The sequence below is a fragment of the Chiloscyllium plagiosum genome, unplaced genomic scaffold, assembly GCF_037043375.1.
Source record: "Chiloscyllium plagiosum isolate Xiang-an unplaced genomic scaffold, Cpla_swu_hap1 HiC_scaffold_17, whole genome shotgun sequence".
NCBI lineage: Eukaryota > Metazoa > Chordata > Chondrichthyes > Orectolobiformes > Hemiscylliidae > Chiloscyllium > Chiloscyllium plagiosum.
In genome coordinates, this window is record NW_028270155.1 from 62,034,419 (window position 1) to 62,059,348 (window position 24,930).

At 44.5% G+C, this 24,930-nt stretch overlaps 1 protein-coding gene across 1 annotated transcript in view; it reads left to right on the forward strand.

Annotated features, from left to right (window-relative positions):
* Window positions 1-24,016, forward strand: part of LOC148147369 (uncharacterized) — a 203,966-nt gene extending 179,950 nt beyond the window's left edge. Inside the window, exons 11-18 of the mRNA XM_087995595.1 lie at window positions 6,189-6,336; window positions 7,364-7,502; window positions 15,280-15,423; window positions 18,591-18,707; window positions 18,813-18,855; window positions 18,944-19,050; window positions 22,362-22,480; window positions 23,910-24,016. Of these exons, the coding sequence (XP_087851721.1) occupies window positions 6,189-6,336; window positions 7,364-7,502; window positions 15,280-15,423; window positions 18,591-18,707; window positions 18,813-18,855; window positions 18,944-19,050; window positions 22,362-22,480; window positions 23,910-23,958 (866 nt within the window). The 3' untranslated portion in view covers window positions 23,959-24,016. The remainder of the gene's footprint in view (window positions 1-6,188; window positions 6,337-7,363; window positions 7,503-15,279; window positions 15,424-18,590; window positions 18,708-18,812; window positions 18,856-18,943; window positions 19,051-22,361; window positions 22,481-23,909) is intronic.
* The last annotated feature ends 914 nt before the right edge of the window (window positions 24,017-24,930 follow it).

The following is a 24,930-nucleotide window of genomic DNA, read 5'->3' on the forward strand; positions in this document are numbered from 1 at the left end:
AGCTGCTTCATCAATAATCTTCCCTCCATCACCAAGTCAGAAGTGGAGATGTTCGCCAATGATTGCACAATGTTCAGCACCATTCATGACTCCTCAGACACTGAAGCAGCCCATGTTCAAATGCAACAAGATCTGGACAATATCCAGGCTTGGACTGACACGTGGCAAGTCACACAAATACCAGGTTCTGACCATCACCAACAAGAGACAATCTAACCACCACCTCTTGATGTTCAATGATGTTCCCATCACTGGATTCCCCCACTATCAACATCCTGGGATTATCATGAACCAGCAACTCAACTGGACTCACCACATTAACACAGTGGCTACAAGAGCAGGTCAGAGGCTGGGAATACTGTGACGAGTAACTCACCTCCTGACTCCGTAAAGACTGTCCACAAGGCACAAATCAGGAGTGTGATCGAATATTCCCCACTTACCTGGATGAGTGCAGCCCCAATGATGCTCAACAAGCTTGACACCATCCAGGATAAAGCAGCCCGCTTAATCCCCACTACATCCACAAGCATCCACTCCCTCCATCACTGATGCTCAGTAGCAGCAGTGTGAACTATCTACAAGATGCACTGCAGAAATTCATCAAGGATCCTCAGTCAGCACCTTCCAAACCCACAACCACTTCCATCTAGAAGGACAAGGGCAGCACAGACATGGGAACACCACCACCTGCATATTTCCCACCAAGCCACTCACCATCGTGACTTGGAAATATATCACCATTCCTTCACCATCACTGGGTCAAAATCCTGGAATTCCCTCCCTAATGGCATTGGGGGTCAACCCACAGCAGGTGGACTGGTTCAAGAAGGCAGCTCACCCCCACCTTCTCAAGGGCAGCTGGGGACGGGCAATAAATGCCGGCCAGCCAGCGACGCCCACATCCCACAAATGAATAAATAAATAAAGAGCCCTTTCTTACATTACCCACGGGCTTATGACTAAACAACCTCTCCTCCTTTCAAAGAAACATCTGAACAAAGGTTTCCAATTCCCCAATTGTAGTTGCGAGTTTTGGGGAGTTTCTTGTTATTCCCTGCATTATCCCTGATAACCTGTACTGCAGGATTTCCAAGTTATATCACAGCAAGCTCCAGACATCATTTTCTTTCTTTCTTTTGGTTCTTTGCACTGCACCTACCGCACCAAATATTGAGTCATCTGGGTGTCTCTTATTCATTCTGTTTGGGACCAGAGCAAAGAGTTGAAGCTTCACATCCCACCATTGCCTTAGGTTTTGAATCAGTCACTCAGACATGGGCATCTTCAATCAGCTGTGATAATATTGGAGACTCAGTCTGTTTCTAACATGATGGTGTCGATGTTCACTCCCTGACCTACCCCAGACCATTCTGGGCAATTCATGATCAACAAAGGACCTCAATCAAGACACAAGTGAGTTTAAAAGTTTAATTATTTTTAATCAGTCTGTTCAGGGATGTTGTGACACACTTCTGCGGCAGGTCGAATCTGAACCCAGACTTTCTGGCTCAGAGGCATTGCCACTATCACTTAAACATGCCAATTCAGCACAATATATATTGTGCATGTTCTGCATTGTTTAAGTAGCAAAAACAAGTAGAAATTGCAGCAACCTTCCCTCTGCAGTGAGAGGAGACCCTATGGTCAGTGCCACAGATAGATATTTCTGTGGCTGTGAACAAGACTCCAGGATGGTGTGTTGCCTCCCTAGTGCCAGTGTTAAGGTTGGCTCTGGGCGGGCACAGACTTGAGAAAACTGAATACCTTTATTACAACTTTTGAACTTTATTTCTGTAACCGGCTACCCTTTGGAATATCATCAACATCAGAAAGTTTCCAAAGAACCCTGTCAAACACACTGAAAAACATTAATGAATATGTCACTTGAACAACAGAGACAGAGCTGGAAAAGAACAGCATGACCAGGAATTCGAACAGACATGACGTTCTTCAGAATGGAAGGCTCCTATTGAATGGAATGGGAGGTCAGACAAAGAAAGGAAAGGTTCTTTGGCACATAGCCCAAACTACTGGAGTCACAGTCAATCCCCTGAAAACCAATAACATTGATCATTTTCTTGCTGGGTTTCAAAGTTTCCTTGGGATGGTTAAATCACATGGGATCCACAGTGAGTTGGTAAGTTGCATACAAAATTGGCTTAGTTATTAGAAAGACACAGGGTGGTTTCTGTGCGATGGTGAACCAGACTGGAAAGTTTGGACAAACTAGACAGAAGTAAATGAGCCTTTGAGACAGTGCTAATGCAAGGATCAACATTGGAGTCAGAATGATGATTAGGACAGGTCATTGCTGCATTGCTCCAGCCATGGGTGCTCAGTGTCAATGGCAGGTCGTGGGGTGGATCAGGGACTTTGACCTCAGTCTGGTGCACCTTCCTCTCAGGGGGAGATGGTGGTGCCATCACATGAACACTGGGAGGGGGAAACCACTGACATTAAATACATTATCTGGGCCGACATGACACCAATTGTTAAAGTTCACCTGAGAATGTAACTTTAAAATATTCTCTGATTTCCATATGAAAGAACTGAAACCAACATGTTCATTCTAAAAGATGAGAGATGTAACAAACAATCCAGGTCTTTTCCAATATATAATTTCAGTTACATCACACTGTAAACTTTTGCTATAAATTCTGTGTTTTAGGAGATTATACTCCACAACCACCTGATGAAGGAGCAGCGCTCTGAAAGCTAGTGCTTCCAAATAAACCTGTTGGACGATAACCTGGTGTTGTGTGATTTTTAACTTTGTACACATTCCTTCCAGAAGCTTCCCCTCAAGACAGTGCTGAGGTACCCGGCCTCTCCCTCACCAACCCGTCTGTGGTGTCCAAGTCTGCAGAAGTTCATACTGAGGAAGGTAATCGATATTTCGGCGGGAGATTTTCACCAGCTCTGGGCCCAGGGCACAGCCCTCCTGGTTAATGCCTTGATCATCCTCTCACCTGCATCCTCAGATATAAGAACATAAAAACCAGGAGCAGGAGAATGCAATTTAGCCCCTCCACCCTGTTCCACCATTTAATACGATCATTGCTGACCTCGTCTCAGCCTCAACTCCACTGTCCTGTCCACTCCACATAATCCTGTAATCTGTTACTCATTAGAAAGCTGTCTATTTTCTCCTTGAAGTTATTTAGTTTCCCGACATCCTCTTTGACCCATCACCCACACACGTTTACATCAGCAAACTTCCAGCCTCACCACATCATCATGCCTGCCCTCAGACAAACCTGGAAACTACTTCAGTCTTTCAGCACTTTCCTTTTGAACTCAGGGACAACTGTGACCTGCATTGTTTCTGCCAGGTCACTTTACACCAGCGACACATATGCACCATATGAATCCACACAGGAAGGTTTTGCACCTTCAAGAACAAATATATCTTATGGCTCTTAGCTTGCTTTTACAGAGAAACCTAGAAGATAGGAGCAGGAGGAGGCCATTCGGCCCTACAAACCTGCTCCGTCATTCATCACAATCATGGCTGATCATCCAACTCAATCACTTCATCCTGCTTTCTACCCATTACCTTTGATCCCATTCACCCCAAGTGCTATATCTAGCTGCCTCTTGAAAATATTCAATGTTTTAGTATTGACCACTTCCTGTGGTAATGAATTTCACAGGCTCACCACTCTCTGGGTGAAGAAATGTTTCCTCATCTCCATCCTAAATGGTCTACCCCGAATCCTTTGAGTGCTCACTCACTTTACCATTTACTTGGAAGCTGCTGGACTCCATCTATTTCAGTTCGCACACGCCCAGTGATTAAACACTGACTTACAGACTGCCAGCCTGCGTCTGGCTCAGTCTGAGGCTTTGGGGCAAGATGCTCACAAATGTTCACAAAGCTCCAGCCCGGAGTCACAGCATGACAACAGACCATCCGAGAAAAGCTAGTCATAGCGAAAATACAACAACCAAGACCAGAGAGTGTTGAAATAGATCAAAATATAGAATAAGTGTATTTGTGACTGTTATTCTGTAAATAAAGGTTTATATGGAAAGCAGCTGGGACTCGAGAAGCAGTGTTTGGTGTACTGACAGCAGTTAAACACCAGATATACCATAAAGCAGTGGTTTACAAGATAATGGCTGGTGGTTAACCACAGCTACTGTGAAGCAAGTCTCGGAGTGTAGAGGAGGGCTGATGAAAATATTCTGCTGTCTGAAACGGTCAGATGCAGTGACAAACAGGCTCAAGTAAAAGCACAAAATCAATTTCTGCGAAAAGCTCTCACCTGTTGAAATCCTGAATGAAACTTTCCAAACTCTTTGTCCTCAGAAATTTCCCCTTTCACCTGCCTTCAGCAAGACTGGCATAAGTTGTGTCTTCACAATCAAAGTGATAGACGAACAAGAATCTCAGAGCTGTGCTGCCACTATCTCTGATTGTCACTGCCTCGACATTAATTCACACAGAGGGCATTGTTCTGGACTTTACCTGGACTCCTGGGGTACCAATATAATGCTTGTACACACTTCCTAGCCACCATATTAGGAAAGGACATTAAACATCCCTCCATTGTGCATCCCTGAAAAAGGTGATAGTCCCTTTGCAGGTGTCACCACCTGTTTGTTCTCCACTGCCTCGTTTTGTTGCACTGAGATAACCAGTCCCAGAAAACCTGGCCTCAGAATTTGAACTGGGTCCAACTAAAACTAACCATCTAACCATCTCCATTACACTATTTAGAATCAATAATTTGGGATTTGGGAATTCTGCAATATGGAAAAATTGCGATGGGGTAGTTAAAATTCCCATGCAACAGGTGGGAGTGCATTTGTGTTTTGTGGGTGGGGGTGGGGTATAATGCTGTTTGTGGAAGTGAGAGTAGAAATTCAATTTTTAAAAACTGCTTCCCGTAAATTGCAAAATTGTCTTGTTCTATTATTACCATGGTGGATGTTTGGATGTGTCATGACCTGATCCAAAGTGTTAGGTCAGCAACTTAAAATATCTGAAATGAGTCATCTTCCCTGAGATTTTGGCAGTTATTTTAAAGTCACATTTTTCCATTATTTTAATTGGACTCAGAACATCAGGTGGGAGATGTTTGTGAGTGTGTGTATGTTTTGTGTGTGTATGTGTGTGTGTGCGTATGTTTTTTGTGTGTGCGTGTTTTGTATGTGTGTGTGTCTGTGTGTCCGTGTGTGCGTGCGTTTTTTGTGTGTGCATGTTTTGTGTGTGTGTTTTGTGTGTGTGTCTGTGTGTGTTTTGTGTGTGTGTTTGTGTGTGTGTGTGTCTGTGTGTTTTGTGTATGTGTGTGTGTGTTTGTGTGTTTTGTGTGTCTGTGTGTGTGTGTGTTTGTGGAGGGTGGGGGAGCATGATGCTGCTCGTGAAAGTGAGAGATCAGTAGAAATCAAATTTATGAAAACTGCTCCCTGTCAATTAAAAGTTGTCTTTTTCTATTGTTACCATGGTGGATGTGTTAGTAACCTATTCCAAAGTGTTGGGTCAGCAATTTAAAATATTTGAAATGAGTCATCTTTCCTGAGATTTTAGCAATTATTTTAGCCACATCTTTTCCATGATTTTAATTGGACTCAGAAGATCAGCAGCTAAAGTGGAGAAGGGAGCATTTGGATCCAGCAGTTAAGGGATTGCCCTAGCATTGTTTGTAGGTCAGGAGGAGGAAGTGTGTGTTTCCTCCCTCAATCAATTCCTTTGCCATGATCATCTAAAATCCCACACTTAGACCAAGCCTGTAACCTGTGCTGGTTCCACTGCCTCATAACAGCCCGCATTACCCTCTGCAACAAACCTCAATCTTTCCTCATCATTGGGCACAGTTTCCAATGGTTCGAGCAGAGGTGCTTTCTACAAACTGGCCTTCTAGTCCAACCGGTTAATCTTGCCGTCAGTTTCCCATTTTTGTACATGCTCACTGCTGGTGCCCCAAATCCCATTGCCCTGAACAATGATCCTACTTCAGTAATACACTGGAAAATGACAAAAAATAGCTCGAGAATTACTACAACCTAATGGTTCCCAGTCCACGATTCTTCTTTCTGGCATAACGCAATAAATAGTAAATCTTCAGATTTGCAGAGGATTATAATATTTGAATTCACTTGCGACTGAAATTACTCCGTAATAAATTCAAACCATTTTGCTTGCTTATATTTTGTTTCCTTCATATTCCGTCATCGTGCAGGTAACAATCCCACTCCTCAGAATTTGGATCCCAACCAAATGTGCCGTGACATGATGCAGCAACTGCTTTCCAGGGGGAAAAACATGAACAATTCTGATTCAGTGAACAAATTCCTAGCGCAATGTGATGGTGTCATTCCTGAAGGTAGGTATCAGTGCTCATAAAATGTGATGTTCATCTGAGAACAGAATCTGTGGAATTGATTGGTCACACTGTGGTTAGCACTGCTGCCTCCCAGCACCAGTTATCTCAGTTCAATTCCAGCCTTGGCTGACTGTCTGGTTGGTGCAGACTCAATGGGCCATGTGGCACTGCAGGAGTTCTGTGATTTTCAACTTGTTGCTAATCAGCTTCTATTATAGAAACCATCTAATTTTCACCTCCAATTAATGTACAATTCCAGTTTAAGCCCGGTGATTAAATTAAACATCTACAAACAAGCGTTCATGTGAATGTTGTGTGGGGGTCAGGTGCTTACCTTTTGTCACGTGTTGGGTATTTCTCTCCTTTCCTGAAGAAGGGTTTATGCCCGAAACGTCGATTCTCCTGTTCCCTGGATGCTGCCTGACCTGCTGCGCTTTTCCAGCAACACATTTTCAGCTATTTCTCTCCTTTCCCTATGTTCCTGGTTCAGACCCTAGTTCAGGATAATTTCCACCCATCAAGGTCAAGTTCCATGTTGGCAGTGGTTAGCAGGTCTGTTAACATTGCTGATGGAATGGGGGCACTTGCAAAATCACAAGAAGATGGAAGAATTTCTTTACATGTTCACCTTTTTAAAGCTCCTTTCTGTCTGTTTAACGCTCCCTGATTGATCGCACTAATCTGTGATTAAAATGGTTAGTGCCTGACACACATGCCCAGTCCCTGGGAATGCTGGCTGCCAGACGCTGAGCACCCCCAGAGCTCACAGTATGAGAAATATATCTTGTTTCATCTCGTCATTTACTTAATAATCCACAGTATGTTGTCCTGGATTTATTAAAGTACTTTACAGCATTTCCCCTGGAAAATCCTACATGTGTCATCAACAAGGTCCCTCTGGTTATGAGCTTGTGGGGGTGACCCTTTATTTTTTATTGTGGAGCCACGTACATGTTGCTCACTGCACAGATGTTGCCAGGCTGAATATTTCCAGCATTTTCTGCTTTTATTAAATTGCGTTTCTGTTGTAGTACAACACTGGAGAGAATACTCGCAGAGATAGAAATTGAAGGAGGAAATCAATCCTTCTCAACGCCAAATTACTTTGCTCACATTCAAAGAATAGAAGCTGAAAAGTTCCCAGGACTTCACTTTCCTCCATCAGATTTGGTGAGTGTTGTGTTTAGCTGGGCATTGTAAGCAATGACTATCATATGTTGGAAACTAACACCATTTTTAGAGAAAATGTTGGGAGATGCCTGTAGAATCTTTCAGTATAGTTTTTTTTTAAATTGACGTTAACCCCTCCTGTGAATTCACGTTGATACTGTATTCTAGACTTATTTAATTCCATTCAATGTTTGTGAACTACCTCAGGCTCATACTTAATCCGATCCTGAGCCTCTCCAAAGGTGCTCTTGAACTTGGCGTCAGGAGATATATCATAATTGTTTATAATTTCTATTAATCACTTAGAGTTTGGAATTGAAAAAATTCTAAATTTATGGATGAAACCAATAAAGGTGGGCATTGCCACAAATTATCCAACATCGACCAATTGAAGAATGAGCATAAAGTTTACAAACAAATATCAATACAGATAAACATGTGATACACATTTTGGTGAGAAACATAAAGGCATAATCTCTTACTTGAAAAATAAGAATTTAAGTTGAGTACTGTAACAAAAGGATGTCAGCAGCAGTACACAGATAATTAGGGGTGGCATGGTGGCTCAGTAGTTACTGCTGCTGCCTCACAGTGCCACGGACTTGAGTTTGATTCCCCCTTTGGGTGGCTGTCAGTGTGGAGTTTGCAGATTCTCCCCGTGTCTGTGTGGGTTTCCCTCAGGTGCTCAGGTTTCCTCCGACAGTCCAAAGATGTGCAGGTTGTGAGGATTGACCGTGGTAAGTTGTCCATAGTGTATAGGGATGTGCAGGCTAGATGGCTTCACCATGAGAAATGTAGGGTTGCAGGGTTGCAAGGTAGGGGTGTGGGTCTTGGTGAGATGCTCTTCAGAGGGTCCCTGTGAACTAGATGGGCCAAATGGCCCTGTTCCCACACTGGAGGGATTCTATAAAAAAGCAGGTTTTCAAAGTTCAGAATAAAAGAACCATAGCACTTAGTTCACATCGAGATGAATAGACTGAAAAGGAAAGAAATTATGCAAAACTTATCTCAAATCATAATGAGATCATTTTTGGAGTCCTGTGCACAGTTCTGCTTGCTGTGTTATGAGGCGTGGTGTATCTCACGTTAAACCATCGCTTGTCATCCCTTTCTAATGAGAGAGGGGGACTGTGGCAATTTTTCTTTTGTTGCATTATTTAAAGGATATGGAGACACTGAAAGGTTGGCAACACAATTTCTGAGAAGGATACTAGGAGAATAAGGTTCTAGATACTGAGGAAGAATAATCTGGCTTGGGTCACTTTTCTCTTGACAAGGGAAGGCTGAGGGATGACCTCATGGAGATCGGATAAATTATGACAGGTTTTGATAAAGCTGTCATGAAGAGAATGTTTCATTTAATGGAAAAAGACTTGATTCCATCATATAAAATAGAATATAGAACATTACAGCACAGTACAGGCCCTTCGGCCCTCAATGTTGTGCTGCCCTGTGAAACCAATCTAAAGCCCATCTAACCCTACACTCTTCCATTCTTGTCCATATGCCTATCCAATGACCATTTAAATATCCGTAAAGTTGGCAAGTCTACAATTGTTGCAGGCAGTGTGTTCCACAGCCCCACTACTCTCTGAGTAAAGAAACTACCTATATCTATCACTCCTCAATTTAAAGCGATGTTCCCTCATGCTAGCCATCACCATCCTCGGAAAAAGGGTCCCCCTGTCCACCTGATCTAACCCTCTGGTTACCTTACATGTCTCAATTAAGTCATCTCTCAACCTTCTTCTCTTGAATGAAAACAGCCTCGGGTCCCTCAACCTTTCCTCGTACGACCTTTCCTCCAGAAATGGTCAATGAGAAATTAAATCAGGAATGAAGAAGCATTCTCTTTCCCAAGAGAGTGGTGAGAATGTGGAACTCACTACCAGGGGGAGGAATTGTGGTGAACTGCGGGGATGGATTGAAGGGGAGGTGAAGTACTGTACGTCCATGTGGGAGAAGGGAATACAGCAAAGCTTTCCAAAGTGGGTTCGCAAATGCTCTGACAGAATGATGCAGCTTTACATTCTTCCATTTCCTCAATCTGTGGGTGTGGCCTTAATGAGGCGTGGCTCCTGCAGCACTGACGTTGGCCAACCTTACACACTGTTTGAAACCCATGAGACTTCCTCAAACCTCTCTGACCTATACGACTTGTTCTTACAGTCCCACATGCCTCCATTCTTCAACGTTTCCCCCTTCTTTTAAAAGTCTTTGCCCTCCCCCTGCTGTATCGGTCTTCCCCAGCTCCACTGGCCCTGACATCTCCCATTCTCACTGAATGGCCACAACAACTTTTCAGCCTTGTATAGGTGCCCTGGGTGGGAAAGGTTCAGAACCCTGGAACACAGGGTAAGTCTATTAGAGTTAGATATTGAAATCCCCGAATCCCCTTTCGGGAATAAAATCTGCTGTGTTTACCTGGTCTGCACTACATGTGACTCATGTACAGGGCCGTGGTGAGGCCATACTGAGAATATTGTTGCAGTTTTGGTCTCCTTTTCTGAGGAAGGATACACTTGCCCTCGAGGGAGTGCAGTGAAGGTTTACCAGGCTGATTGCAGGGATGGCGGGACTGACACATGAGGAGAGATTGATGAGTTTAGGATGGTTTTTGCTGGAGTTCAGATGAGTGAGTGGGGAATCTCATAGAAACTTATAAAATTCTAACAGGAATAGACAGGGTAGAGACAGGAGGATGTTCCTGATGGTGGGTGTGTCCAGAACAGGGATCACAGTCTGACGATTCAGGGTAGACCATTTAGAATGGAGATGAGGAGACATTTCTTCACCCAGACAGTGGTGAGCCTGTGGAATTCACTACCACAGGAAGTAGTTGATGACAAAATCTTGAATGTATTCAAGAGGTGGTGAGATATAGTACTTGGGGTGAATGGGGTGAAAGGTGATGGAGAGAAAGCAGGATTAGGCTATTGAGTTGGATAATCAGCCATGACCGTGATGAAGGGCAGAGCAGACTCAAAGGGCAGAATGGCCTCCTCCTGCTTCTATCTTCATTGTTAGCTGCCCTCTGAAACAGCCTGGCAATCCTCGAAGACACAAACCCATCTGTCCATGACAGTATTGATGAGGGTGACCACTGCAGAGTCCCAAGTACAAATTCGTACCTCACACTGAAAGTACCTTCTTTGGTGACAAGGTGAAAGGCAGCAGTGATTGAATAATAAGAGAGACGATGGTACAAGGCAAAAGAAGATGAGAATGGAACAAACAAAGAAACAAAAGATGAGTCTTGACCAGGAGTACAGATGGGAAATGGCAGAATCCTCACCAACAGCTGCTGTGTGAAAAGAGAGGGAGAATCCTTTTGCCTGGCCCCATCACAGATCTTCCCATTCTCCTGCCCGTGTTGCTTAAAACCTGTTGTATCTCTGACTTTGTTTAGAATTCTGACAAAAGGTTTCCAACCTAAAATGTAACTCCACTTCTCTCTCCACAGATGCTGCCTGACCTGTTGTGTATTTCCAGCATTTCCTCTTATTACTTTTGATTTCCAGCATCCAGATTTGTTTGCTTTGTACTGTATCCCAGGTAGATCTCCATCCGAACCTAATGGATTGCTGCAGTTATTGTTACAACTCTCAGCAGGACACTGGCAGACAACTAACCGCTTACTGTAATATGGTCGCTCCTATCAGTGAATAACCCAGAGAGGAAGTGACTGTATTTACAGGGGAAGGGAAGCTGTTTCTCAAGGAAGAAGCCAGTTACCTCCCAGAATTCCATAAGGCCATAAGAAATGGGAACAGGAAGAGGCCGTTTGGCCCCTCGAGGCTCCTCTGCCATTCAATAGGATACCAGCTGAGCCGACATTCCCCATGGCCACTTTCCACATAACCCCTGACGCCCCCACTGATCCAAGAATCTAACTATCTCAGCCTTCAATATACACAAGGATTCTGTCCCCCAGCTCTCTGTGGCAAGGAGTTCCAAAGATTCTTAACCCTCTGAGAGAAGACATTTCTCCTCATCTCTGTCTTGAATTGGCTCCCCTTTATTCTGAGACTATGCTTGCTGGTCCTAGACTCTCCCATGAGGTGAAAGTGAGGTCTGCAGATGCTGGAGATCAAAGTTGAAACTTTATTGCTGGAACAGCACAGTAGGTCAGGCAGCATCCCAGGAAAAAGGAGATTCGACGTTTCGGGCACAGGCCCTTCTTCAGGAATGAGCAGAGAGTGTTCAGCAGGAGAAGATAAAAGGTAGGGAGGAGGGACTTGGGGGAGGGGCGTTGGAAATGTGATAGGTGGAAAGAGGTCAAGGTGAGGGTGATAGGTCGGAGTAGGATGGAGGCGGAGAGGTCAAGAAGAAGACTGCAGGTCAGGAAGGCGGTGCCGGGCTGGAGGGATTCGGCTGAGACAAGGTGGGGGGAGGGGGGATGAAGAAACTGGTGAAGTCCAAGTTCATCCCCTGTGGTTGGAGGGTTCCCAGTCGGAAGATAAGACGCTCCTCCTCTGACCGTCGGGTTGTTGTGGTTTGGTGGTGGATGAGTCCAATGACCTGCATATCCTCGGTGGAGTGGGAGGGGGAGTTGAAATGCTGTGCTACAGGGTGGTTGGGTTGGTTCGTCCAGGTGGCCCAGAGGTGCTCTCTGAATCGCTCCGCAAGTAGGCGGCCTGTCTCCCCAATATAGAGGAGGCCACACCGGCTGCAGCGGATGCAGTAGATGATGTGGGTGGAGGTGCAGGTGAATCTGTGGCGGATATGGAAGTTTCCTTTGGGGCCTTGGAGAGAAGTGAGGGGGGAGGTGTGGGCGCAAGTGTTGCACCTCCTGCGGTTGCAAGGGAAGGTGCCGGGAGTGGAGGTTGGGTCGGTGGGGGGTGTGGATCTGACAAGGGAGTCGCGGAGGGAGTGGTCTCTACGGAAAGCTGATAGGGGAGGGGAGGGAAATATATCCTTGGTGCTGGGGTCTGTTTGGAGGTGGCGGAAGTGACGGCGGATGATGCGCTGTACATGGAGATTGGTGGGGTGGTAGGTGAGGACCAGTGGGGTTCTGTCCTGGTGGCGGTTGGAGGGGCGGGGCTCAAAGGCGGAGGAGCGGGAAGTGGAGGAGATGCAGTGGAGGGCACCGTCGACCACGTCGGGGGGGAAATTGCGGTCCTTGAAGAAGGAGGCCATCTGTGTTGTACGTATTTTGAACTGGTCCTCCTGGGAGCAGATGCGGCGGAGACGAAGGAATTGGGAGAATGGGATGGCGTTTTTACAGGGGGCAGGATGGGAGGAGGTGTAGTCCAGGTAGCTGTGGGAGTCGGTTGGTTTGTAGTAGATGTCCGTGTTGATTCGGTCGCCTGAGATAGAAACAGAAAGGTCTAGGAAGGGGAGGGAGGAGTCCGAGACTGTCCAGGTGAATTTGAGGTCGGGGTGGAAGGTGTTAGTGTAGTGGATGAACTGTTCAACCTCCTCGTGGGAGCACGAGGTAGCGCCGATACAGTCATCAATGTAGCGAAGGAAAAGATGGGGGGTGGGGCCAGTGTAGTTGCGGAAGATGGATTGTTCCACATACCCTACGAAGAGGCAGGCATAGCTGGGGCCCATGCGGGTGCCCATGGCTACTCCTTTTGTTTGGAGAAAGTGGGAGGATTGGAAAGAAAAGTTGTTCAGGGTGAGGACCAGTTCGGTCAGTCGAAGGAGGGTGTCGGTGGAAGGGTACTGGGTGGTACGGCGGGAAAGGAAGAAGCGGAGTGCTTTGAGTCCTTCGTGATGGGGGATGGAGGTGTACAGGGACTGGATGTCCATGGTGAAGATGAGGCGTTGGGGACCGGGGAAGCGGAAATCCTGGAGACTCATCCACCGCCAAACCACAACAACGCGACGGTCGGAGGAGGAGCGTCTTATCTTCCGACTGGGAACCCTCCAACCACAGGGGATGAACTTGGACTTCACCAGTTTCTTCATCCCCCCTCCCCCCACCTTGTCTCAGCCGAATCCCTCCAGCCCGGCACCGCCTTCCTGACCTGCAGTCTTCTTCTTGACATCTCCGCCTCCATCCTACTCCGACCTATCACCCTCACCTTGACCTCTTTCCACCTATCACATTTCCAACGCCCCTCCTCCAAGTCCCTCCTCCCTACCTTTTATCTTCTCCTGCTGAACACTCTCTGCTCATTCCTGAAGAAGGGCCTGTGCCCGAAACGTCGAATCTCCTGTTCCCTGGATGCTGCCTGATCTCCCATGAGGTGAAATACTCTCTCAGCATTTACACTGTCAAGCCCCTAAAGTGTATTCTAGTGACCCTTCTCTGAACTGCCTCAGATTACATTGGAATGTAATCTTTCCTTAAATGAGGGACCAAAATACTACAGATGTGGTCTCACTAGCACCTTGTTCAGTTGCAGTGAGACTTCCCTATTCTTATATTCCAACTCCATTGAAATCAGGGCCAACATTGTATTAGACTTCCTGATTACCTGCTGCACCTGTGAGTGGGCTTGTTGTGTTTTGTGCACAAGTTTCCCCAAGCCCCCTTGTGTTGCGGCTTTCTGCAGGGTTTCTCCATTTAAATGATACTGTTTTGGTTTCCCTTCCAAAATGAACAGCTTTGCATTTTCTCACATTATGCTCCATTTACCAACTTTGTGCCCACTCACTGAACCGATCAGTATTTCTGTATAAATTGTTGATCTCCCTCTGACAGGCTGCCTTTCCACCTATTTTCCTTCAGCATATTGTTCCTGATATTTCAGAGTACAGACTGTGATAAAGGCTCCCAATATGCTATTATCAGGGATCTTGGACTCTCAAGGTAAATGGATTTTCAGTTCTGTGAAAACTTTTCTGTGAAGCATTGGATCAAAACTACCTTTCCATGAAATGATGTGCTGAAGCTGAACACCCAAGCATGTCACCTGATGGAAAGACTGTTGGACAATGTTTCTTTGTTTCTTTGTCCCCCCATTGGATGTGGGTGTCACTGACTGGGTCAGCATTTATTGCCCATCCCGAGTTGCCCATGAAAAGGTGGTGGTGAGATGCCTTCTTGAACTGCTGCAGTCCATGTGTTGTAGGTAGACCCACAATGGTATTGGGAGGGAGCTCCAGGATTTTGACCCAGTGATAATGAGGTAATGGTGAAATACTTCCAAGTTAGAAAGGTGAGCCACTTGGAGTGTTTGCCAATTTAAGATTCATGACAGATTGAGAGACAGTTGGAGAGAGGGTAGGGAGAGGTTTGAAAGAAAAGAATACATACCAGTAAAAGAGCAGTTTAATTTTGACAGTCCCCAGACCATCAGAGCGAACAAGATGTCATAAGCTGTTTCAGCAGTACAGGTAGACAGAGCAGAAAAAAACCCTTAGCATTTCTTAGTCTGTAAGTGCCTGGGTATCTCAAAAAAGGCAGTAATGGGGAGAAAAGATCACAGGTGAATGTGTAAATGTCACCCTGGTGAGCTTGTCAGTTGAGTAAGAAATTGACCGGAGCGACAGTTCACAGGGGGTTAAGTGTGTGTGAGAGACACTGTCGTGGAAATGGGTTCATGGGTCTTTTTGCTGTTTATGATTGAATACTTACAAAACGTCTCACTTATATCATGCTGTTGGTTATTCCAGTTTGTATGCTAAACTTCTGCTCTTAGTTAAAAGAATATGAGAAACCTCTTATGAATATGTTCAGTGACTGACCACCATGGCACCCAAACTGGAAAAATAAACTTTACAGTCAATCAAGTCAGGTTTCCCTCTGGAATCTAACTGGTTCAGTATTATCCCCAGCTGGGCTCATGATAAACAATTGATTTACCTTGTTTCATTCAAACAGATCCAGCAGCAAAATGTCTCAAGCTTAGCCCGAAAGGTTGAAATTGAATTGCCTCCAACTCTTCTGGACCAGGTTAAGGAGCAGCCAAATGTTCAGATCTCGAGAGTCATTTTTGTTATCGATGGAAATACAAACCTTTTCCAGGTAACGTCGTCAGAATCAACATTGAAGTATAATGCAAGTTAATTCATTTGGAAAATAGCAATAGGATAATATTATATCAAGTAATCGCTACATTTTTGAAGTTAACAACGTGAAATGTAATGCTGTGCCTCGGAGTGGGATGCAAGAAAGGACAGCAGGTTTATGCTCATACACGCTGCTTCATACTCTCATGGTCAACATCTTCCAACAAGAGAGAGAGAAATGTCCCAGTGATTGTATTGTACCGTGTCGTGTGATGGGGCTGCTATCCCGATTAGTTGGAGTTTTGTGGAAGCAGCAGGAACTGGGTGAGGGTCTGGCCTCACTGGGTTCTGCATGAGCACAAGGTGCAGTATCTGGATGTTGGGTCTGAGTCCCAGTCCCCAGGGACTGCTGGGTGATATGGCTGTGGTGCATTGAGCAGCGTGTGGTGAGAGTGGTGTGGTTCGGGGGAAATGTCCTTTTGAAGATACATTCACTGACCTCGACCACCTATGTAAGCTCACTGACATACTTGTGGCACTGCTTCAGACACAAGACCCACACTTGAAAACAGGAGAGAACACAGCTTCAGCACTCACTCTGTCACTCAAAGGAAAAGCTACCAAATTACTTAACTGTATTTTACCTCTTGTATGGGGGCTTGTGTGCCTGTATGAACATCGCATTTGACCCTTCAATTTACAAAACTTGTTAAGTAGTTTTTAGTTCTGTGCTGTATTGAAGTTATAGCAGGAGAACACTGGGTTTGAGATCATAAACTGCTCAGAAGGACAGTGATGTCAACCCTAGCTATGCATCTCATTAATTTTGTACATTTCGACTAAGTCTCCCCTCAGCTTCTGCACTCCGAGTAGTTTTACTCACCTCTCCTTATAGCTCATACCCTCTCATCCAGGCAGCATCCTTGCAAACTCTTCTTTCTGAAGCCTCCAATCCTTCCTTTGGACTGACGACCAGAAATGAACACAAAATCCTACGTGTGGCCTAATCAATGTCTTACACAGCTGCATCATGACCTCCTGACTCTTGAACACAATTCTCCAAACAATTTTCTTAAATAAAGGCACAACATTAGTCCTCTGACAACTCACCTGTGGTGACAGATGAGTCAAATATTTCTGAATGGGCTCCACAATTATTTCCGTCACTTCCCACAGCATTCTGGGATACACTTGATCAGGTCCTGGAGATTTATTTAGCGTTATATTTTCTCAGACATTCAACACTTCCTCTTCTGCAATGTGAACTGTTTTCAACACATTTATATTTATTTACCCAGAGTTCCCTAGCCACCATCTTTTTTCTCCGCAGTAAAAAATTGACACGTAGTATTTATTTTGCATCTCTCCCATCTCCTAACACAGAGAGAACCTCATTGATTTGTAAGGGACCCGATTCTCTCTCGAGCTCCTCTTTTACTGTTCATGTTTTTAGAGACTTCTGAACCTTATCTACCAAAGGCTCTCATATCCCCTCTCTGACCTCCTGATCTCCCTCTTCAGAATGCTCCTACCCTCTTTATACTCTTCATAAGAATCATTTGATCCCAGTTGTCTACATCTCACGTATAATGCTTTTGTATTCTTGACGAGAACCTCAATCCCTTCATTCATCCATTGTTCTCTCAAAGGGTCATGAATCTATGGGATTCTCTATTCCAGAATGCAGTGGACATGGGAGACTGAATACATTTGAGGAGGAGAGAAACAGATGTTTAATTAATGCTGGGTTAGAGGGTTTTGGGGAGAGGGCAGGATAGTGGAGTTGAGGCAGAGATTAAATCAGCAATGATCAGTTGAGCGGCAAAATAGGCTTGAGGGGCTGAGTTACCTGCTCCTGCTCCTAGTTAATAGGTTTACTGTTTATTACTGGTGTTTTGCCTGCTTCCTCTTGTGTGAAAATGGACACAAAGTACTCAGTATATTGATCCATCATTAGCTTGGTGTTTCTTCCAGAATACCAGTCTCCAGCAAATAAAAAAAAACAAAGGAACCAACAGGAACAATACTTTCAGTTTTTGTTTATTTCATCTTTTGCATCACTTTGACTTTTCAAACATTAGTTGTCCTTATATGCTCCATTTTCATTCAGTAATTTTCTACTCTGGACAGTTCATACTCCCCAATTCTCCCAATCTCTCATATCCCGGGAAGTACTCTGTAATTGTAAAAGAATTGGGCAGTGTGGGTTGGAACAGCTTTCACGAGCTGGGAAAATAGCTGACATTGGGAGACCTGGAGTAAATACTGAAATGGAAGTGAAGGTGCTACAAACATCGGAAAATCCATGGATTGCAAAACCATTTCCAGTTTTAACTTGATGTCAGGTAAACTGGAACATCAGCAGTCACAGACAAAGTGTTCCTTTCCAGTACAGAGATCAGGAGATTACTTCCATCCACACCACATGAACTTTTCTATTTCCAATATTCAGTGCCCCGGATGAACAGCCTCTCATTACAGGAAGAGATTCTTACTTCAAATGTCGGATCATAAACAATGTGTTCAAAGTTGGAAAGAACAAAAGAGGATTCAGTTTTAATCAGCCTTTTGGAATGTTTTTAGATTACTTAGAGTGTGGAAACAGGCCCTTCGGCCCAACAAGTCCATACCGACCCGCTGAAGCACACCCACCCAGACCCATTCCCATATATTTACCGCGGCACCTAACACTGTGGGCAATTTAGCATGGCCAATTCACCTGGCCTGCACGTTTTTGGACTGTCGGAGGAAACCGGAGCACCCGGAGGAAACCCACACAGACACGGGGAGAATGTGCAATCTCCACACAGTCAGTCGCCTGAGGCGGGAATTGAACCTGGGTTTCAGGCGCTGTGAGGCAGCAGTGCTAACCACTGTGCTACCGTGCTGCCCATATGTTGGTGAGGACATTCTGACCAATGAATCCAAACATGTTTCTGCAAAACTAAGCTGCCTCTGTCTTGTTTGGGTGGGCAGTTTCATGCTGGCTGCACACTCATACCGTTCAGAAATGCTTCTTATTTCGCATCACTTACTGAAATACCAATAAGGCCAAGTCTCTGCAAAAAGGTTTGTACATACGAATTTATTCAAATGTAATCCTGTTTAAAATACACAGTCCCATCTGTAAAAAGTATCCACAGTCCTTAAGTATACATTACTCTTGCTGTCCTTTGTCTCCAGAGTGACAATAACAGCACTGTGTTAAACAATCTAGTAAGTGGAATCGAAGTGGTCAATGTCAGCATTGAAAACCTCACCGACCCAGTGACCATTGTCTTCCAGAACACAACCTTGCCGGTAAGGGAAAACACAAACACTCATTCATTCATCGCTGTGCACCTGAACAAATAAATTATTTAAGTGAATGAGAGCCCTTTATGATGTAAATCAATTCCATTTTAGACTAACTCAAGTGGAAAATGTGTCTTTTGGGATTTCAGAAAAGGTGAGTTAACATTTGATAAAATAAACTTTGTTCGCTCTAGAATTGAGGAGTAATGGCTCACCTCTGATTTTCTAACTTTTCATTGTAGGGAGCACAAGTCATGGCATCTGGAGTGAGTCTGGCTGTACGACAGAAAGTCAGCTTCACTACATCACCTGCAAGTGCACCCACTTGACCTCTTTCGCTGTGTTACTGGTACGAATGATCCAATCAAATACTGTGTTTTATTCTGGATGGATTGCAGTAGGAACAATAAATCTCCAGCATGCTGTGATCAATCTGTCCTCTCATTGTGGTTTGAATACAATTTCATTGTGGATTGAAAGGGAAACAGAGAAACATAGATCATTGAAAGCACAGATGGGGACCATTCTGTCCATCACGTCTGTGCATACTGAGAGGGATCTATCCAAATCAATCCCACCTTCCAGTAGCAGCTCTGTAAATTACAACAATTTACATGCATATCCAATTTTCATTTTTGAACATAATTAGGGTTTGACTCCATTACACTTTTCAGTTGCGAGTTCCAGATCCCTATTTTCTCCTCAACTACCCTCTTTTCATCCACAAATTAATCTAAATTTCTACCCCATGGTTAATGATCTTTCTGCCAAGGGAAACAGGCTCACTCTGCCTCAAGCACCTATTGCATTGTCCATCTCAATTAAATTTCTCCTCAACCTTCCCTGTTCCAAAAAAGCCTGGTCTCTCCAATCTGTCCTTGTGTTCTTTATTCCTGGTGATATCTTTGTCAATCTCTGTGTACATTTTCTCTGTGATCAAATCCTTCCAGTTACCCTGTAAATGGTGTTGTGTGCAGGACTCCACCAGTGGCTGACCTAGATTGAGCTGAAGCTCTCTGCTGCTATATTTTACCCCTTGGTTAATCAACAATCCTATTGGCCTTCTTTGCAGCTGATCGACCTAATTTGTAACCTCAGAGAACATGTGCTCCACAGTCTCTCTATTCCTTCACACCGCTCAGTATTCCACCATTTATCGTTTCTTCCCTCACCCATTTGCCCCCTTCCAATTCCCTACTTACATTTCTCTCCATCGCGTTTTCTCCCAGCTCAGTGGTAATCTCTCTGATGCCTGAAGCTTTCTTCCTCACTATCCATTATTATAACATCTGCAAACTGAATCCTGTCCCTACATCATTGATACCTGCCAAGTAAAGTAAGGGACAGAGCCTTCCACAACCCCACTGAAACAGCCTCCCAATCACAAAAGCAGTGTTGCCCATTGCCCTTTGCTTCCTATCATTGAACAGCTCAGATTCAATTTGTCCCGTGCTCTTGGATCCTGTGGGTTCTTGCTTTTCTGCCCAGTCTCCCATATCATTCTTTCCCCTGAGAGTGGTCCCTGGCTACTCAGTGACATCACTGACCCAGATAACAGGGAGGCAACATACCATCCTGGTGTCTGTGGCTACAGTAATGTATGTCTATTCCCTTACGTAGTGGTGGCACTTCCACTGTCATCATTCGGAATTTTATCGGTGTTTCCCTAAACAGAGTCACCAAGCTGCTCACAGTTTGGCATTGCCATCACCAGTTCACAAACCCACCTCCAATCAAAGAGAAAGATGCATTGGGACTCCTACCTGGTTCTCTTTAGGCAGTCATTCATTCCCTCTCTGCTCGGGGATTATTAAGCTGCAGCATGTCAGTTCCTGCTCACGCTCTGAAGCTCAAGCTGCTCCAGACGGTGATAATTCCTGTATACATGATTGTCCAGCACAAGAGGGCTCCTGCGGTACAGTGGGTCGTGTCCCTACCCCTGAGGCAGGAGGCTTGGGTTCAAGTGCTACCTACTCCAGGGGAGTGACATCACAATTCTAAACAGGTTCATGAGAAAATATCATGTCCAACATGAGAAGCATCCTGGATTGCCACGTGCTACAGGGTGTGTACTCAACACAACTGAGGTGCCCCACCATGTCCTTTTTCATTGCACAGTGTATAAACTTACCAGAAAGACAGAGGGTTGTGCCTTATTTGAAAAATAGTCCCAGCTACTTGGGATCTGCTCCTCCCCTTGTGCTGATGTCACACTATTCTTTTATATTCCCACTGCTCCCATTCCCTTCCCTCCAGGCTTTCCATTTCAACTTCATTTGTTTCGACCTGATTTCTTGATCACAATGAAGTTATCAGTAACTGAGCTGAAACATTTCCCTGCGAATCGCTGATCTGCCTTGCTCTGTGATGCCACTTTGTTATTTGTTTCATGCTGTGTCCTTCAGCTCCCTTTGCTGTTACTCTGCTACCCTGCCATTGAAATCACTGCAATTACTCCTGTGACCCACCTCACTCACCTGACTCTCTCCATCCTTGTGGGATCAGACATTGTCATTGATGAGCCGAGGAAAGAGGCAAGTTGGCAGTAGTCAAGGTCGAGGCATTTCAAGCTCAAATGATCCAAGGGCAGGCTGTTTTCTCCCAGAACCCCTTGCCAACCCAGCGCCAAAAATAAAACACAGCACAAATTTTGATGTCTGCAAATGCATCAGGCAAGAGAGAATCCCAAAGCAAAGTCTAGATGCCCAGTGCACATTTCTCTCACCCAGAACAGGCCACTGTGAGCTATAATTTTTCCGACAGTCCAACATGTCATGATCATTGATGCAGATGAGATTGGAAATGTGTCATCCATTACACAGCAGACCCAATTGTTGGAGTTGTTTGTCACCTTTGCAGAAATCATGGTTTCTGAGGGTTCGTTTTGAATTGCTACATGTCCATTTTGGTTTGACTGTCTCTTTCTCCAGTGTATGAAATGTCCTTAATTTAGGCGGCATTTGATGTAGATTTAACAGAATAGAACAGAAACAATTAATTAAAAAGGACTTCAACAATCCTGGTTTCTAATACTCCGCTGTTTTGTCCAGCTGCTCCATTTTGATTGACAGATATTTCTCTGATCCTTTAGACCTCGGGGTTTCTTCTGCACATTGAATGGGAGCTGGGTGGGAGCTGGAGTTTTAAGGAACATTCAGAATAGTTGGTTCAGGCTGAACTGCCTCAATTCTGATGTGAAAAGAAAACAGGGTCACCCACTGGCAACGAAGCTGGTTTGACAGACTCTGCAAGATGGCACAATCCACATACATCTCCACCTGCTCACAGCCATGGGACACTGTCTTCTGGGAGCTAAAGGCAGCGTGGATTACAAGGGCACCTGCAACCACTGTGCAGTTGAAGGCTGGTACAGCCAGTATTGGAAATTTCCCTCTGCACCAGTGAGGCATGTTGTACTGGAGACTGGACTTCTTTAGTCTTGTCCATATTTCATGTTTCCTTTCGTTTTCCTTTTTCGTGTTATTCCTTCAACCTCTCCTCTTTCAGCCTTGAGTTAAGGTATGAATTGGTGGAAGTGCCTTTAGAACATTTCTAGTGGCTTTCAGGATTTTTGTGATCAGCCCTTAAATATGGTGGACCTGTGGCTAGATCCCAGATGGTGCTTTGATATAATAACATTTAGAATTTTCTTTCTCAAAGGATTATCACAGTGACGTTGCCTCAGATGTTACTTCATCGACACGTTCTGTTGCATTGATCATTGTTGGCACTTTTATCATTTTCATAGTGATTACAGTTCACTGCTATGAGACAATCAGGTAAGAAAATCTGCTCTCAAGGCAGTCATTCTCCTTTTGAAGTGTATTTCTGCTGCAAACCCATTCTGTTTTACATTTACACATTGTTCATTCTGAATTGTTATTTCTTTCAATCAATTACAGGCTACATGCACATACGCTAATACAAACTGATTGGATCAAGGGACTAGTTTCCACGTTTTACTTTGATTTCAGTGTATGCTTTGATTATTTGAATTTCTTCACACAATGGACAGTATAATCCCAAACCCAAAGCAATAATCAGCTATTAATAACCCTTTGACGAGGAGAAGGGACAATGTTGAATCAAATGTTGCTGTCTTGAATTGCCAACAACTCCTGAACGTCACTGTGACCATTCCAATGTGATGGTCCATGTTGCAAAACTTGCAATCCCAGCCTGAAATTCTTTGTATTCTTTGATGTGGGCAGATGGAAAACTGCAGGCTGGGTAGAAGTAATTAGAATATGGATTCACAGTGTGTATGAGGGGAAAATCCATACAGGATGTTCGCACCTACACACTGAAAGAATCTAAAACATTAATCTTTAGGTTTATTTATCAAATTGTTCATTTATTCATGAAAGCTCCTCTCACGGACTTGTCTTCCGAGTCTTAGCTTTTCGTAGGAGCTGATGCTTGACTTTACCCCTCTCCTGGGAGGGACTTCAATCAGTTCACCCGTGGCCAATAGTACTGACTATTTTGAATTTTTGATAATGTATCAAGTGAAATGTTGCCTTTGTTAAAGTGTTTTAAGTTTGAAATTGTGGCAAATCAACGGTTGTAGTTTCAAGTTTCATTCTGGAGACTTGAGCACCTGATCGAGGCTGGTACCTCAGTGAAGTGTAAATGAAGTGCTGCAGTGGCAGAGGGGCTGTCTTTCAGATGAAGCATTAAATCAAAGGCCTCGCTGCCCTTTCAGGTGGATGGAAAAGATCCCCTGGGCCTCTACTGAAACACAGCTGGGGAGCTAGACCAAAGTGGGTTATACTCTTGTACTTGGGTATCTGTGAGGCCCATTACCAACCCCATTGCTGCCTTGAGACAAGGCAGGGTCTGTTAATGTGAAGAGTGCTGCACTTGCTGGAATTCCCAGCTCACCTCTGACACAGCCTCAAACCTGCCACAATGTACAGGATGTAGCCTGAAGGTGTAGGCCTGTTCCCTCACAATCAGGATTTCAGATTAAACTCAACTCTGGACAAACAATCATTCTAAATTCCTGTCTCTCACAGATTAACCCAACTTGTTCCCTCCCAATTGTTGTTTTTATTGTCAGAAACTTGTACCTTAAAGTCATTATGAATAAAGGTGTGTCAGTATTTCAAGGTCATGTCAAGGTCAAACGAATGAAGACAATTGGCTCTGAAATATCCTGTCAGTGGTTTGCTTCCTTTGAATATTTATATTCTCTTTCTTCAACAGCAGGATGATGTGGCCTTCAGGAAAACCTACAGGACGTTCCCGGTTCTAAGCAATTTGGACAGAATGATCCTGGCTTTTACCTCTCGAGCTGAAAATGTGTTGCTGGAAAAGCGCAGCAGGTCAGGCAGCATCCAAGGAACAGGAGAATCGACGTTTTGGGCATAAGCCCTTCCTGAAAAAGGGCTTATGCCCGAAACGTCGATTCTCCTGTTCCTTGGATGCTGCCTGACCAGCTGCGCTTTTCCAGCAACACATTTTCAGCTCTGATCTCCAGCATCTGCAGTGCTCACTTTCTCCTCGAAGATTTTACCTCTCGAGTGCCATTACATTCTGTGGCTGGAATACTTTTCAAATAGCTGAAGAATTTCCAAAGTTTCTGCTAATGAAGAGACACAAACATAACCTTGTAACCAGAGCTGGTAATTTCTATGTCATACTACATCATGACTGCATGGAACAAACCTCCAGAATATCTTCTTCCAGTGACAGGTTTGTCTCTGAGTCTTCCTTTGTTAAATTGTTTATCGCTGTCAATGGATTCCAATCTCACCTTAATGACTGCTCAGCTTGGAGTGTGGGTGAAGAAAGAGGAGGAAATAAATCATTCCTCGATCTTAGTGTTACACTGCACCAAACTGTTTAGAAAAATGGTGAGAGCTAGTTCTCAGTCTTGAACCAGGAGTGCACACTCCTTCCTATTCACTGTCTCGGTGTTCTGCTTTCAGGATGTATGTCAGTCCAGCTCAAACAGCATTGTTGAAACCCAAGAAGCAAACTGCTGTGATTCTGAAATGGGCAGCTGACAGGCCCCATGGCTTTCCACAATGAGATAAGGACAATGGGAAACATGGATGGTGTATGTCATTCATGATGCAAACCAGTGAAACACAATGCTATCCCTGTCTGTCAAACCTGGCTGAGGTATTTTACAAAGCTAGTAATAAAGCACATGGCGAGAAGGCAGAATGTAAAGTTTCGGTGCTCCCCACTTATTGTTCTCTGTCTTTATTTCGGGTCATGA